General features: G+C 47.4%; 2 protein-coding genes across 9 annotated transcripts in view; both read right to left on the bottom strand.

Annotated features, from left to right (window-relative positions):
• LOC143305392 (uncharacterized) overlaps positions 1–10,539 on the bottom strand; it is a 38,614-nt gene extending 28,075 nt beyond the window's left edge. For 2 of the 7 annotated variants that reach the window (XR_013062291.1, XM_076688795.1), the window contains exon 1: positions 7,602–9,868. Coding sequence is in view for 4 of the 7 variants with exons in the window: in XM_076688795.1 (XP_076544910.1) it covers positions 7,602–7,687 (86 nt within the window). In the remaining 3 variants the exon portion in view is untranslated. Of the gene's footprint in view, positions 1–572 lie in introns of all 7 variants that reach the window. The other 5 variants (XM_076688794.1, XM_076688793.1, XR_013062292.1 and 2 more) reach the window with 4 other exon arrangements.
• A 154-nt stretch (positions 10,540–10,693) lies between these two features.
• On the bottom strand, positions 10,694–15,851 carry Acsf2 (Acyl-CoA synthetase family member 2). 2 transcript variants are annotated; one of them, XM_034318586.2, is made up of 9 exons: positions 15,689–15,851; positions 15,471–15,547; positions 14,897–15,407; positions 13,259–13,442; positions 12,978–13,187; positions 12,758–12,892; positions 11,611–11,724; positions 11,288–11,524; positions 10,694–11,151 (listed from the first exon to the last, which is right to left on the bottom strand). In XM_034318586.2, exons 1-9 carry the CDS (start codon positions 15,703–15,705, stop codon positions 10,822–10,824), a joined length of 1,815 nt encoding a protein of 604 aa, XP_034174477.2. In that variant the 5' UTR covers positions 15,706–15,851; the 3' UTR covers positions 10,694–10,821. The 2 variants fall into 2 exon arrangements, with proteins under 2 accessions (XP_034174477.2, XP_034174476.2); XM_034318585.2 differs by having other exon boundaries at positions 15,471–15,812.
• Positions 15,852–15,984: the final 133 nt, after the last annotated feature.

Genomic DNA, 15,984 nt, shown 5'->3' with positions numbered 1-15,984 from the left:
CCCTTTTTATTATTATTTCGAATTGTACTAAATAATGTACGCGTTTAACACTAGAATGCCGGATAAAGAGATCCGTCAAAATAAATATAGCACATATGGATTTTTGGAACTAAGGAATGGGAGGGGAAGGAATTAGTATTTCTATACATTTTATAATTCTATTAAAAACCAACATATGTTTTAATAAAAACTATCTAAGTTTTTCTATATATATAACAATAAAATCGTAAATGAGTCAAATTGACTCGCTCCGACAATCTACTGTTAAATATTTCCCCGATTATCGCAATAACAAGCCTAAGAGCGAAAGGAAACTTAACCCCCTTTTTATTATTCCAAATTGTACTAAATAGCATCGAGCCGAGAAGAAACGTGTCGTAAGCTTAACACAGTCTTGCATAGTCACCCACTTTCGATCGTATCCGTATCACGTACCAGCTCGACGACAGTGAAAGGGTAAAAAATAAAAAAAAAAAAAAACACTGTCCCGGGTGAAAATACGAGCGGATGAGGAACGGATTGCGGCCGTTCAGTGCCGTACTCCGTACGGTGAACGGGTTCATTGTGTGTACCTGGCCGGTAAAGTCCGGTACATATCGGCTCCTTGTTCGCTTTCGTCACGCTCACGCGTCCCCGTTGATTTTGCTGCAGGGATAGCCAGGAAATTGAAGCGGTTTCGAACGAATCGGGCGAAGCCGGGCCGATTAATCGTGAAACGGAAACGATCGTGCCGTCGCACGCGGTTCGCGATGGATAATCGATAAGCACGTGAATTTTGTAACAGCGTTTGCGCGCTCCCGTACGAACCGATGTATACGTATTACTCGTTAAAACATCCGTCGAACGTATAACGGAAGAGAAACGGCGATGGAGCCCGGGAGCGAATAGAGAGATAATAAAAAGAGGAAGAGGAGGAGGCGTAGAATCTCGCGGCGATCGGCCGGTCTTCGTTCTAATAAATCGAAATTAATTGATAGCCGGTTACCGGGCTAACGAGTCGACGCGACGCGACTCGACGGTGCGTAACCTTCCAATTCGAATATTTTATCGGAACGGATTCGATTAAACGTCACGCGGTGGCCGGGGCATTTGTTCTCGCCCTGGTGAAAATTTTGCAACAACCGAACAACGCTCGTAAACGCGGGCCAACTTGAATGGTAATAACCGTTTCATCGTCGAGGACAATCGATTACGATCGAATCGACATCAGATAATGGTCGTGAAATTGCAAATCGAGGCTGGAGCCGCGTAATTTCCAACCTTCCATCCCCCAACTGGCTCCACTCGAACGCGATTCTTTTCATCGTTCCAATAACGAGATAATCCGTGACGGCTACCTAATAGAAAGATAGAGATTGTCTACCTTTTTCTCGTCTGTTCCGCTCGTGTTCGGCCGCGTAGCCTGCTACCGGGAAACAGGAAATCTTTTTCATCGTTGAAACAGGCCGATGAATATTAATGGCCCGCGGTCTTGATTTCTAATAAGCAACCAGCCTCGTGACTTTAATAAACCAGCTTTTCCGCCGGTTCAGGCCCGCGATAAATTCCTTACGTTGCGTCATCGAAGCAACGACCACTTGAATCGGTCCATCGTTTTATCCTCCCCCTGTATCGTACTCGTGGCCTGCCACCGTTCTGTAATCGTTACGGGAAAGAGCAGAAAAAAGCCAAGTGGTACGCTTGAAAATTGGTTTGTTCCCGACGGAGAATCGTAAACGACCGCTACTCGTCGTTGGTAGCTTGGATAAATAGCGGGCAAAAGAAAGGAAAGGAAAGAAGTAAAGTAATCGCAAGATACGTTTCATGAGAAGGAATTAATTCATGAGCGTGGGCTTCGATTCCACGGGGGATCGTTCGCGGATACGTCGGCTCGCAATTTGCGCGCATCGAAGTCAGTGCATGAGCTAATGTATAATTTATGCAATACCTTTGGGTGCACGAGTACCGATAACAAAAAAACAAAAAGAAGAAACAAAATGATATACGTATAAAAGCGTGAAGCGATAGCATTGTAAAAGGAATTATAAATTTAACCGCGATAAAGCGAAACGATTCAGCAATCTTTTTGACGCACGGCTCAGATGGAAAATTCCATTTTTTTTCCCCCACCCCTTCCGTTTCTCTGTACACTGAATTGGTATCGTATCAATTAATAACTGATCACGCATGATACACGATGTAATTTGACGGTATAAAATATTGAAAGTGGTCGAAAGAAAAAAACAAGCAAGAAGCAAGAAGTCGTTTCTCTTTACAACGTCGTGACCACGATCCAAATGCAATTTCCACCCCCTGCTGGGAATCGAACGACCCTCTCTCACGATCGCGCGGCGTAGTTGAAACGAAAACGAGCAAGGAAAGAGCATTTTTCGTGAAGAAGAGTCGTTCGGACTCCGGTCTTCTCGCCTTCTCGGAAAGTACCGGCAGCGTGACGAACAACTGGAAAGAACGGAAGAGGAAGCCGCGTAAGAAAAGTAGCGGGCGAACAGAAGTGGAAGCTCGAAGCCACATAATTTGCCCCTTCGAGTTTCTCGGAAAACTTGGTCGCTTCCGTGCTTTCCCCGTCAACTATTCCTTAACTTCCACCGTCCAGGCTTCGCGCAGAAGCTTTTCCCTGGCACCCGGTCACCCGGAAGGACGGCCACGGCCGAGAATTCAACGACAAAGGCGTCCTCGAATGGGTTAAAAGTTAAGACTTCGAGGATTCCTAGTTTAAGCGTCGCGAATCGACAACAGGCTCCGAATTAACGACGAGAAAAACCAGTCCGCTCGAAATTTTATCAGCGACGACGTCGACGCGTAGAGATCTCTGTATCGACTAGGCTACGTAGCTGAATGCTAATGTTTGGCAAGTGCATTCCTTTCATCCTGGAGACCCTATTTCGCGACGAAGAAAAGAGACGACAGGTTGGGCCGAGAAAGGGAGAGGGAGGCGATAGAGGGAGTAAAAACGAAGAAGAAAGGCGAGCAGGGGAGATGAAAAAGGGGGATGAAACGATGCTGAAAGGACGAGGAGTAGAAGAGACGAGGGAGAGCCCTTCCGAAGAAATTGAATGCAAATACGTCTGCAATACGTTCCTTCGGTTCGGTTAGCGAAGCTTTCGTCGACTTGGCTGTTTGTCGGTTATTCGAACGGACGGTATGCTTGGACTGGACGCCGCGCGTCTTACGTGGCAGGAAAATTGTAAAATGGCTCGAATGAGGCCGGTACGGACGAGTAGGTACCGTATACACGCGAAATCTTTTCGATGGAACGGTCGAGAGGAGGCGAGGCTTCTTTCGTGCCGTTAACTCGTACACGCGGTTGACTCTTTACTAATTCAACGCCCTACCAGGAGAGAAATTTTCGTCGATACTGTTGAACCGAGGAATCGAGCACGTCGAGTTACTCCTACCTCGAAACCGTCCACCGTTCCATGTCCCAGCTTCGAAACTGGAACGGTTCGCTTGGACGGTAAATGAAATTAAAAATTGTTCACGTTTTGCTGAAAGAGAAAAATACGCTTAACAAGGCTTCGAAGGCTTTCCGAACGTACGTAAGTGCTCTTTGAGAAGCTGGAAAATTATTCCGATAGCCAATCGATGCTGGTATATTAGATTGAGCGAGAAAAGGGACAGTGTTCGCGAACCGACTATTAGAGAGAACGATGATCAAAGGATACAGTCGTCGATCGCGACGTTTATGAGGTTATCTACTCGGTTATTGTCGTGCCTTGGCGCGCGACAAAGGAAAAGGGGTAGACGTTGAAGTAACGCGTCTGGCAGTAAGGAAAAAGGAGCGAAAAGAAGAAGAAGAAGAGAGGCGAAGGAAAAAGGAAAGCCGAGAGAGACGAGTGCAGGGAAAATCCGCTTTGGCCGCGGTGTCGTTAGCAGGCTAATTGGAATCCAATCAGCGCGATTAATCGTTTAACGCGTCGTGCCCACGTATCGGCACACCGGTGGCTGACGGTATTTAGGTATTTAATCGTGGGGGGGGTGGTTAAACGAGGGGGGTAGGTTGCATGGGCGTGAATCAGCGGCTATATTTTACCGCGTGGATCGGAATCGGTATCCTTTGTTTTTCTCGGACCGCAACTGGGCCACGGGAAAAAAAGGAAATGAGAAGCTGAACGGTAGAGTACCTCTCCAGAGAGAACATCTTTCTCCTGTGGTAGCGCGGAAGCGTAACGCGTCGGAAGAAACGTGCCTCTCTGTCCGACGTCGAATTTCGTTCGTTTACTCTGTGGGAAGCCGCAGTTTTCCCGCTCCGCTTTCCCTCTCTCCCACCTTTCTTTTCCCTTTTTTCCTTTTTTTTTTTTAATTCAACCTCTCTTTCTCTAATTCTCTCGTCCCTCCTTCCGTTCTTCCTTTCTTTCCCATACGTTCGTTAATTAAATCCACTTCGTCAGAACGACGACGCGAGCACGCGAAAGAGGTCACCGTCGTCGTTGCGCACAGCTCGAACGAGGTCCGATTTTTCCGAAAAGCCGCATCGGAAACGCATCGATCGGTAGATGGAGTCCCGCGGGAAAAAAAGGGAAAAAAAAAGGAAAAAGAAAAAGAAAAAAAAAAGATCCAAAAAGAGGTGGATTGGCGGACGAGCGGAAGGCTAAAGCGGAACGACCAACCTGGACCAGTCGGTACCGCGTTCCACGAGATATCCTCGAGTAATCCAGTTCTCGCGAGTCGAGGAAACGGCTGGCCCGAGGATTTAGCCGATGGAAAATACGAGGAGTCGAGGCGAGGCGAGGCGAGGCGAGACGGTGATCTTCCCTTAACGTTCGCCTTTTTCTGTCTCGTAATTCGAAGGAGTGGTACGCGACGGTATCCTCTCGCGAGGATTCCATCGGGACGATTGGGAATAACGCGGGATTACTAGGCGGTAGGGGTAGTCTTTATCCATCGTCGTCGTCGTCGTCGTCGTCGTCGTCGTCGTTGTCTAGTCACCGTCAAAGGAAACGGGAACGCGCGGGCTGATGTAAATAATGCGCGAGCGGAGCGGAGCAAAGGGAGGGTAGGTGCAGAGAACATAAGAAGCTGCGTTGATTTGTGAGAAGCTTGCGGAACGTTGACGAACAAAGGGACGAAGCATAGTGGAGGGTATAGAAGTGTAAAGGAGAGAGAGAAAGAGCCGAGAGCGATTGCCATTTCGTACCTGAGGGTATCGTTGAGCGTTTCAGACGCGAGGAAAGAAGCGGAGACGGGAAGGACGGGGCAGTAAAGAGGGACCTGGTTAAGTGGGAACGAGCAGTGAAACGGAGAGAAAGAGAAGGAACGCGGGACTTTATCGTCGAAGAAAGGCCGGGAAGAACGAGCATGTATCTGCATATAACCCGGTTTCTCACTCTCGCGGACGCGCTTTTACCCGCGCGCAGCGGCCCCTCTGCGCCAGAGACGGAGCTGAAACGAGTTCCCTTGGGAAGTGGCCAGCCGTACCCGGACCGTGTACCACCGCCGTAACCCCCGTACCCTCCCGCCGTCAGATATCCAGGAGAAGACCGACCACTCTCGGGAGACCGGACTAGTGCTTCTCAAACACAGGCCAGCCGGCCCTTCCATCCTTCATTAACCGGCTTCTCCTCTCCCAGCTTACCCTTCCACCGACAGTTTTCCTCGAGTGCACCCACGTGCCACGCAAACGTAAACGCAACGAATCCGTGGCCCACCTTTTAAAGCGAACCTACCCTATCGCGAAATTTCTCGTCTATCACCTGTTCACCAGGGGATCGTTCCGGTACCCTATTCTCTTCCATCGACGTTCCGCGATTCGCGACGCGACCTTGTCGCGAACGCTCCTCGGTAGGAAAACCGCAGTGATAGAGGAAGTTGAAAGGAGACGAGGGAGAGAGCGTCTGGCTACGTCGCGAGGTTAACGAGCCACGCTTTAATAGGCAAAGTTCCGTCGCGAGTCGTAAAATCGCGACTGTCGGTGACTTTATCGATGCGAGGGGGTTGGAGATGCGACGGAAGACAGGGGCAAACGGGCGACGGAGAACGAGCTAGTAGGAACGGGTGAAAAGAGAGAGGGCACGCCGGATGCGAGAGCCAGGCCAGCAATATCGAGATGAGTTATTGTTCGCGGAGCACAATACGCTCAAATATGGAACGAAGCCGAGAAATTGATAGAAAAAATCCGCGCGGAACTCCGCCGAAAGGCTTTATTAATTCCAGACCTACGTTTCTGCAAATACGTACGAGCTTCCGAAATAAAAAAAAAAAATAAAAAAAATGAAATAAAATAAACAAAAAGGAAAAGAAAAATCCATTTACGCGCGTGATGGTTGGTCGCGCGAACGAAAAGGGGTGTCGAGAAAGGGTCGGCGATGAGATGCAAAAGCGATAGACGATTCGAACGTTGAACAAGGGCAAACAAGTAGGGGAAAGACGATTGCTCGAATCGTATTAGACGTACGCGAGAGCGCGGGCGCCGGCTCACGGCCGATACTAAACAATGTATCGCCATTAAATAGAGTTAAATCGTGGGACGCGGGGACTTGGCCGTCTCTACCCTGGGATCGATACGAAAAGAGAGAATTCTCTGGCTACGGTTCGTAGGGCGGATGGCAGAGAAGAGGGTGAGGTGCAACCACGAGAAAACGCAGCGACAAAGGGAAATGGAGATGGAAAGAGTGGCACAGTAGGGTGAGCGAGAGATCGTGGATGGGGGACACGGTCCCTCGGTCCAAACCGACCGGCACGCTTCCACCTCGCTTTCCTGCCCGATCCACGACGACGTTTGCCCCGGCAAACGGAGAAAAACGTCAGGGACGAATGACTCCTCGTAAATCGATTACGTGGACGGAAAACGCCATGGTTTTCGGTCTAGAAACCCGAGGACCGACGTACACCGATCCGAGAAAGGTTTTATCGTTATCGTTATACTTGTTCGATTATTTCGATTTCTTTTCGAACGGACACACGAGAAGAGGTTGGATCAAGGATATCGAATTCAACGTTTCGAGGCGTGAAACATACGAGATCTATATAGGGTTTTCGAAACATCGAATTCCCCTAGTTAGCGGAAGTAAGAATTCGTTATCGTTGATGCCTGTCGTTGGACCAATTCCCTCGCACTCGACTCGTTTTCCTTTTGTCCTCGTTTCCGGCGCGTTTCCACGGCCAAGGAAATTCTCGCCGGTTTGATGGGAACGCGATAATCTTGGAGCCCTCGCGGGATTTCCGTAGCTCCTGTGTACGCGGACAGCCTTACGATTCGAGAGGCGAGGAAAAACTCGCGAACCGAGCTGCTCGTCCACGGATAGTTCTGCAGCTCCATTAAGCTTCTTCCAGTGACTTCTTTCTCCCGGCTAAGCACGGGCATCCGTGATTCGTTGCGCAGTTGCGATTCCCAGCTGTTCGCCATAGTATTTTTCCTCCTTCCCCGACGATCGTTTCGCGAGAGAAAAACCATGTCTTCGTGCTCGGCTACGAGGGACTCCTCGAGTTGTCTATTTTCCTAATAAAAGCCACGTTTCTTTGCGATCGATCTCGCGAGACCAATGAAAAGGTAGACGCTCTCGAGCATCGCGATCGTAGCCGGAATAAGAATATCGATCTGAAACACTCTCGCAACCGCGTAACCTCGATTCCGAAGAACGTTACGTGTCTACTATGCGTTCTACCTGGGTCTACGTGTCGCCCCGCGACCTCCACGAAATATTCTTCCGTCTTCAGCAACCACCTCCACCTCCCTCTCCGTATTACTCATCGCTTTTCTCTCTTCTCGCCGACACTCCGGTCCATTCTCTTCGTCCTCCAAGCCGGAAGCTGGAACGTCGTGGAAGGATGAACAACGACGCCGAGACTACTGGCGTCGTCTGATTCACCTTAGCTCCTTTACCAAGAAACACCGCGAGCTCTCTTGATGCGCTTGACACTCGCCCGGCTGGATTCAGAATCTGGGGAAAATTAGTGACGGATACGTCAAATTATTTCACGAAAGTTTTTTCAGGACGTATATAAAATTAGCGTGTTATAAGATATTTCGTACGAATGTTATTAATCATCCGGGCAGCTTACGAAAGAGCAAGGTGTAACGCTTTCGCGATTCACGGGCAAGAAAAAGTTCTGGTCGAACAGGATTACGAGGAGGTTGAAATTTCGGGCAGCTGCACCGGTGCTGGTACACTTTCGAAATCCGGGCGAAGAATTCAACGAAACGACAACGAGTTTCGACAACGGAGGGAAGGGTGGGAAGGAACGTCGGTGGATTACGTTTACGCGGTCGGACTCTTTTATTACGTCGGTTGCCACGATTCGCGTACCTTTTCATCGATCCAGTCACTGTTCGAGTGTTTGCCCTGCCCTCCAGTTGGCTGCCATCCGTTTTACTATTTGGATATTGCTGTCGTTATCCGGAATAGAGAGGGGTCCATCCGCGCACGGCCACCTTGCACGAACGGTCGGCTCGCGCGGATACGCGTCGCGGTAGGAAAACCGCGTAAAAGGAACGGGTGAAATGGAAGAAACGCAGCCACGGCGAATACGGGAAAGAAAACGACGGCGACGATGGCGCGCAACTTCGTTTTTAAGTAATTGCCGACCCTTTCGAGAGCTTTCATCGAGACGAAGCGAAAGCTCGCTCACAAGCTCGGCTTTCGTTCGCCGAGCATTCTGAAGTCTCGATTAAGCGATTAAACGAACCACCCCCGGGGGCTGCTGCCGTATTTAATTTACCGCCATTCTCCGCCTACTGCTCTGGAATTTCTTCTATTCTTCTCCCTTCCCGATCGCGCCACCTGTTCTTTTACCTTTCAATTCTTTATCTTCCGTCTTCGCGTCTTTATTGTTCACCGCGCCCCCCGTCAACCATCGCCGGAAATCGACTCGGCAGAGGGAAAAAACGAATCGATTCCTTTTTCGAAAGGAAATTTCGACTCTTCCGTTCTGCATTGGATCCTGGGAAGCTGGTAAACTGGATTTCACGCGATTCGAAATGTAATTCAGAAATTCGACGAAATTTTAAAAAATCCGATCGCTTTACCAGCGTCCCAGTTTCGGTTTGTATTCCGTAAAGACGGACCAATGGCTGACGAAGGATCGAACGCCGCGACGCTGGATCGACGTTTATGGCTGATCATAGAACAGGTTTCTCGATTACGCTGATATTTGACAGCTCGTTAGCTGCTTTACTCGACTAGAGAAATCGTGGTCACGGTCGTCTATCCGAACTGTCGGCCCCGTTGCAGGATGCCACCAATTTTCCCTTACAATTTTCCGCGCCGGATCTGTCTCGCTGAGCCGAATTTACTTCGCTGCCAGTATCATCCCTTCGTTCCCGCCCCGTGTTTCGTGTCCCGTGCTAGTATACATTCTGGACGTTCGCCAAAATTAATTCCTCTGCTCCTGAGACGACCTCGAACCGTCTCTTTCGCGATGATTCTCTCGTTTCTTTTTTCCTTTTCTACTTCTTCTTTTTTCGCGACAGAAGTACGTGTGCGAAAACGTTTCGACGCTGTGAGACGTGGCAGAAATCACTTTCGCTCGAGAAGCAACGATCCTGATTCTCTCGAGAGAATCCAGGAAACGCCGTTTCATCGAGCAAAGCCTTGGAGAACGGACGATCGATATCTAATATCTATTCCCATCTGTATCTTTTCAAGAGAAAACGCGCGTTATCTCTCTCCGGGGACGCCGTCTGACTGTCCGACTTTGATTTACTTATTTTATAAACGGATAATTGTAGATGAAATGAAACACTTGAACTGAAATTCAGTGAAAGGCGTTGAAATCAATGGTCGGGCAGCTGCAGACTTTTCGTTGCCCTTGAAGAGAATTAAATCACTCTCGTATTATTATTAAAAATCTGTAATCTTATTAAGTTATAAAAACCTTTTGATATTGCAGTCGGGCAGTTGGGATTCTTTCGTTGGCAGAATACGAATGGACGATGGAACCGAAGAAAGAGCGTGAAGGAGAAGGTGGAGGAGGCTGGACAGTGATTTCGTCCATCCCGATAGACGGGGGAGAAAACGGCAGGTGTTCGTGTGCGGAGCAGCTGCAATCACGACCACCATCTGCCGCGGTAATGCACGCCTCTTCCAAGTCTTCCAGTCTTGAAGAAGCGACGACTCGTCGCCCGAGGCATCCATCCTCAATTAGACGCCACCTGAAACACGTGCCCCTCCCGAATCCAACGATTTCGATGGCTTCTTTCTTCTCCTCTTTATCTCCCCTCTGTCTTCTCCACGATGCCCATTTTACCAGTTTCAGCTTCCTATCGTACCGTTCCACGGCTTCCATCCTTTCTCCGCGTTATACGCGTCATTATACTTCGCTTCCTGGTTACGACGACGGTGTCATCGATCATCGATCAACGTTTTTCGTCAGCACGACAGTTGGCGGGCACGGGGCTTTGCGTAAAAGTAAAAAACAACAAGACTGACACGTGCTATCTTCGAAAATGCGAATCCGAACAAGGGATCCTGGGTGTCACGTTACCTTCCGCCGTGACCTACAAACCGGTCTTCAAGAAGCTTTTATAATAGAAGTAAACGAAATCGTGTAATACACTGTAAAAATTGGAAATAAAATATTGTTTCGATAATTATGTTTGTGCATCACTGATTCGTTTGGAATAGTTTTCTACCTTGCCAAACACACAGGAGATGGCTTGAACACGTGGCGCCATCTGTTACAACCGAACGTATCTTCACGATACCTTTATATGCTCGCGTCGACCATTTTATCTTCACCTCTGCGATAACAGTATCAATAACAAAAAGAAAAAATATATGTAGAAGAACCATATGTTTAAGTCCGTATCGCTTACATACGTTTGCGTAAATCGACTAGACAGAGTTTATCTTGTCCTATACACAGCAACGTTTTATGCTTCTAAGATTAGCTCCTAATCGGTATATTTAAACTAGAAGCATCGTGACTGGGTGTCGTAGGAATTATCCCCTTTTCTTCCAATTCTTTCTTCATTACATACTTCTGTACTTTCCCGCTGGCTGTCTTCGGGTACTCATCAACGATCACCACGTAACGAGGTATTTTAAAAGGCGCGATTCGTCCCTTGCAGTACTCCCGCAATTGTTCCTTGGTGAGACTGGCGCCTGCTTGGAGGCGCACGCATGCGCACACTTCCTCGCCGTAGACGCTATCGTAAGCACCTATAACTTGCGCCTCCAGGATCAGAGGATGCGTCATCAATAAGTCCTCAATCTCCTGGAACACGATTTATAGGATGAAGAAGCGGAATCGAATAACACCGGGTCACGGTGGAGTACACTCTACCAGTCCCCTAAATAGTTATCACTTTTCAGCAATAACAACTATAATTTCCTTTACGCCGCGTCTGTACCTTAGGGAAAATATTCTCTCCGCCTCGTATCAGCATCTCCTTCAGCCTCCCGACTATCCGTCCGTACCCATTTGATTCCAACACGAATTGATCACCGGTTTTTAGCCAACCATCTTCGGTCAAGGTTTTTCGTGTGTTCTCTTCGTCCTGCCAGTAACCCTTCATGTTGCAGTAGCTACGTATCCAAAGCTCTCCTGGAGAACCAAATTGTACGGGTGATCCATTCTCATCCACCACCTTCGAGACAAAGAAGAAATATCCGTGTAAGGACGCGACTTGTGATTTTATAAAAGTACAGAGTAATTTTTTTTTTTCTTAATTACCATTGCTTCGACGTGATCCGCCAGATGTCCAACGGTGTTCTCCGTCAAATGGCGGTCCTCGTTGGGCAACGATTGGAAAATCACCGCCGATGTCTCCGTCATCCCGTATACCGTCTGTCGACAGTCAAAGAACAGACGATTGGTCGTTTTAGGACGAAGCTAGGAAAGCTCGGGACCCGATTTCGCGAAAGAGAACGTTATTGATCGCAGCCAAGAAACGATATTTCTCCACGCGGAATCGTATTTATGCATACGAACCGAGGAGCTGCCCGTAAGAGATATGTGCATAGATAACGGGCTGGAACGCGACGCGTTATGTCGGGACGAATTAAGTACGAGAACCCGTCGTGTCGACGACCTTCGTCGATTTCCAGCCCCGTCTAAAATCGTGTTAACTTTAAATATTATATATCGTCGATAGGAAAATCCTTCGTTACGTTATACGATTAATAATTTTAAAAGTCATTCGATCGTGGTGCTGCGAACAGGATCACCTTGACACACCGTCGTTCATCATAGGCGCGGTTGCATTTACATCGAAACCATTCGTGAAAGATAACATTGTTAATTAAGACAGCGTTATCAGTCGAATTGCTTCTAATTTTATTCCAAGTAAATTTTATCTAAAGTAATTCCATTTGCAAACTGAAATTTTGCATATTCATATTCAAAACCCAGTAATAATTTAAGAATAATTGTAGGCAAAGACTCGACTTTGTTGCTTATTTGTCATTGCACACAATTATTTCTTCCAATTTCAATTTTTATCTTATCTAATCATATTATATATAAATTTCCTATTGTAATAATAAATAAGCGCATGTAAATTTATGATGCCGTAACGATGATACCGTGTGTACTATATGGAGAACCTAATTTAAATTCTGTAAAAAGTGCAACGTATGTAATGAATTATTAATAAATTAATAAATTAATAAATTAATAAATAATAGGTACTTAAAATGAAAGAAACTGTCATTAAAAACGTTGTATCACTTTGTTACACTTTAAAATGTGAGTAGTAACTAACACTTGGGTAGTTCCCCTCGTTAAATTTTCAAGACTTCCAATAGGTTCCAATAAAATTTGAAACGATTTGAAAAATTTGACAGAGTTTCAACTGTCCATCGCTGAATCTGTCCTTTACCTTCATATTATCGAAACGAAAGCAGTCCTTTATTTTTCGAAAGAGCTCCGGTGACGCAGGTGAACCACCGGTGACGCCAGCGAACAGAGGTATCGGCGGAGGTTGAAGTCGTTGATGAGCGTCCAGCATATTGATCTATCGTAAACGTCGACATCGTTTATTCGCTTGAGAATTTTATTCCTTTATCGTGTGACGTCTTCGAATCGCCAGTTTTTCTTACCCACATCGTTGGCGTCCCGTAAACGACGTTGCACTTTTCTCGAACTATCGCCTGCAACGACTGCACGGGATTGAACGAGCGTCCTTGCAGCACCATAGTGATGCCGGCGTTCAACGAGGAAAGCAAACCTTTAGCTATGCCAAACGCGTGAAAGAACGGTACGTTTAGGCAAACCTTGTGCCCGACGTCGAATTCCGATCTTTTCGCAGTCTGAGAACACCAGAAGGAGTTTGTTACGTCGATCGTGATTAAGGAATATTTGATCAGCCGCGAGATCTTACCAGCATCGAGTTATTCACGAGGGACCAATGCGACAGCAACGCGGCCTTCGGCTTCCCTGTGGTTCCCGAGGTGAATTGTATGTCGGTACCCTCGTAGCAGGATATCTCGTCTTGCTGGGCTGCGATCCTCTCCACCTCGATTCTCGACGCGAGTTCCTCCACGTCGCAAAAACGATGAGTTCCCCTGTATCGATTCGAACACACTTTTATTTTTGTAACTCGTCTCTGTTACAGTTGAAAAGGTATGATTATTTAAATGCAATCAAAGCTCCGTTTATTTAAAGTATATTTATACCCAGTTAACTGAACTCCACTGAACTTTTATTATTTAAACGGTTGCAGAGCGTCGTTTCGGTTATACGCGCGCCACGTATAAATTATGAAATGAAATAATCCAATTTCGTATACGAATCCACTTATTTAAACGTGAGCTCCCATTATTCGAACAAGAAATCATTAGTACAGGCTGGAATTCGATGAAAATCCCCTATTATTCGGAACGTTCCCAGTTACCGGTACTGTCCACTTCGGTATAAATGAAGCTTTACCATAAGTATAGCTCAATTTCGATCACATTAACACGTTTTATCTTCGAATGTGTTATTGTATCGCGCAATAGGTATCTATTCCAGCTAGTAACGTAACAGCATCTCGTCTGTGTGTACATGTCAGCCGGTGAATCAAGCCGCGTGTGAGGAGCGGCGGCTGACCATTAACCTAATTGCGTATCGGGGATTCCTTTCGCGGATAGAGATTATTAATCAAATCGGCTCGATGATCGGGCAAAAGTTTGAAAGTTACGAGACCCCGGTTGGAAATAGATTGGAGGGACGCGAATGGGCGCGTTAAACGATCAATCGGCCCCGTTGGTCTTTAAATGACCCGGCTCTCTAGCCTCGAACTCGGCAAACGACTCGACGCATCGTTTTTCTCCTTCTTTTTTTACCTGGAAACAACCGATCTGGAAATTACATTTTACTTTCCGGATATGAAAAGTGAAAGGGTTAATCGGAGCGTCGAAAGAATATGCAGATGCAAGGGAATGGAAACGAAGCGAAAGGGAAAAGCGTGTCGGGTTCCGCGCGGATCGTTTACAACGTCTGCGACAAGAAACGCGCTCGAGCCAACGATTAAGCCAACAAAGTCGAATGTAGTTTGTGCGTCGTGGATCGTTCAAGCTCGCACGCGATATTCATGAATCAGCGAACCGCGAGCGAAAGAGCGCGAGAATAAATTAAAACTACGCCCGTCTTCGACCTCGGCCGATCCAACTTATCACGACAGAACGGCCGGCCAGGACGAATTTACTTGGAAGAGGGGTTTCTCCTCCTCGGCTCGTTTTAATGCTAGCCCGGCTGCGACCGCGTTTCCTAAGGACGAAGGATTTACGTGGCTTCGTCGCCGACCTGTCCCCTTATCGACCCGAAGTTGCCGGATACCAAGGAGAGTTATCGCACCGTGTCCATTCTCCCGCTTAAATTAGACGAAATTCCAAGGAAACTCGGATATATCATTCGCGAGAGATAGGCACCGTCGAGTCGTCCAACCGATTCGTTTCGAGTCCGCGCCAGGATACGCTCGGACGCTTAAAACGCGGCGACGAGGCGTTTAGTACACGTTGATCGAAGGTTTCCTTACGTCACGTGATCCTTCGAATAGATAATTATGTGCTCCAATGTGGGACACGTTCGTCGCGCCTCCAACAGCATGCGTGGATAGTCTTGCACCTTGAAACTGGCGGGAGCTATTACAGCTTTCACGCCAACCTTTTGTAAACAGTAGCTGATCTCATTCATCTGGTACGTCGGATTGATCGCGACTAGGATTAAGCCCGCTCTGGCGGCGCAAAGGAAGCCCAACAACCATTCGACGTCGTTCGGACCCCATATTCCTATACGATCGCCGGGTCTCATCCCCAATTTGATTAATCCCGCTGCCAAACGATCGGCGCGACGTAAACACTCTGAGAACGTCAGGCGTGTATTTTGATGGACGGAAACCACGCATTCTTGATCCGGCCACCTTTCCGCTGCTGTTCCCAATAATTTTCCGATGGTTTCTTCCCTTAACGGTAGGTCCCCTCCGCGGGCTATCCGGGCCAGACTTTGTTGCTGATTGTGATTAAATCGTTTCTCGTTTCGACAACGATCTGCAGAATAAATAATTTCATAAATACTTACGTAAGTTATCGGTGTTGCATTATCTTACTCACCGATTAGCGACTTTCCCGGATTAAAGACGTCTCCTCGATGTACGCGATAGTTGGCGATCGATGGAAAAGACGAATATCTGTTGAACCAAGAGCGAAACATATTGTTGCATAAAAATCTGCTTCAGACGTGGGTGCAAACGAAAGCGTGAGAAGATCAGAGATAAGGCAGCAGTCGTGACTCCTAGATACTTTTCACTTTGACAATGAACTATGCTAACCTTCCTATATATAACATGTTCTAATCTCAACTCGCTATCCGTCGATAATTAAATGACTAGTAAATGGCTGGCAAGTTTGTTTACTATCGCGACTGTATACGAGCAGTCGACTCAAACATCGAAGCATAACTAATGTCGAGGACTGACGATTCTTGACACTTCTGTAACGCACTCGCTCGACCTTTGATACGCAGCTATCGCGCTGTCTTTTTATGGAAGGCATCGGTCTTGCGTAATTGAATCAAGCCGCTCGGTTATGCGACACGTGTCGAGGTGAGATATTTTGATCGGCAAGT

Source organism: Osmia lignaria, chromosome 6 (assembly GCF_051020975.1).
Source record: "Osmia lignaria lignaria isolate PbOS001 chromosome 6, iyOsmLign1, whole genome shotgun sequence".
In the NCBI taxonomy this organism is placed as follows: Eukaryota; Metazoa; Arthropoda; class Insecta; order Hymenoptera; family Megachilidae; genus Osmia; species Osmia lignaria.
The sequence above is the reverse complement of the archived record's forward strand: the minus strand, read 5'-3'. Positions and strand labels throughout refer to the sequence as shown.

Coding starts and splice junctions, on each gene's coding strand:
- Acsf2 (XM_034318585.2), bottom strand. CDS start 15,570: ATGTTTCGCTCTTGGTTCAACAGATATTCGTCTTTTCCATCGATCGCC. Junction 11,725..12,757: donor TTCGTTTCGATAATATGAAG/GTAAAGGACAGA, acceptor GACTGTCGACAG/ACGGTATACGGGATGACGGA. Junction 11,152..11,287: donor GAGAGAATATTTTCCCTAAG/GTACAGACGCGG, acceptor ATCGTGTTCCAG/GAGATTGAGGACTTATTGAT.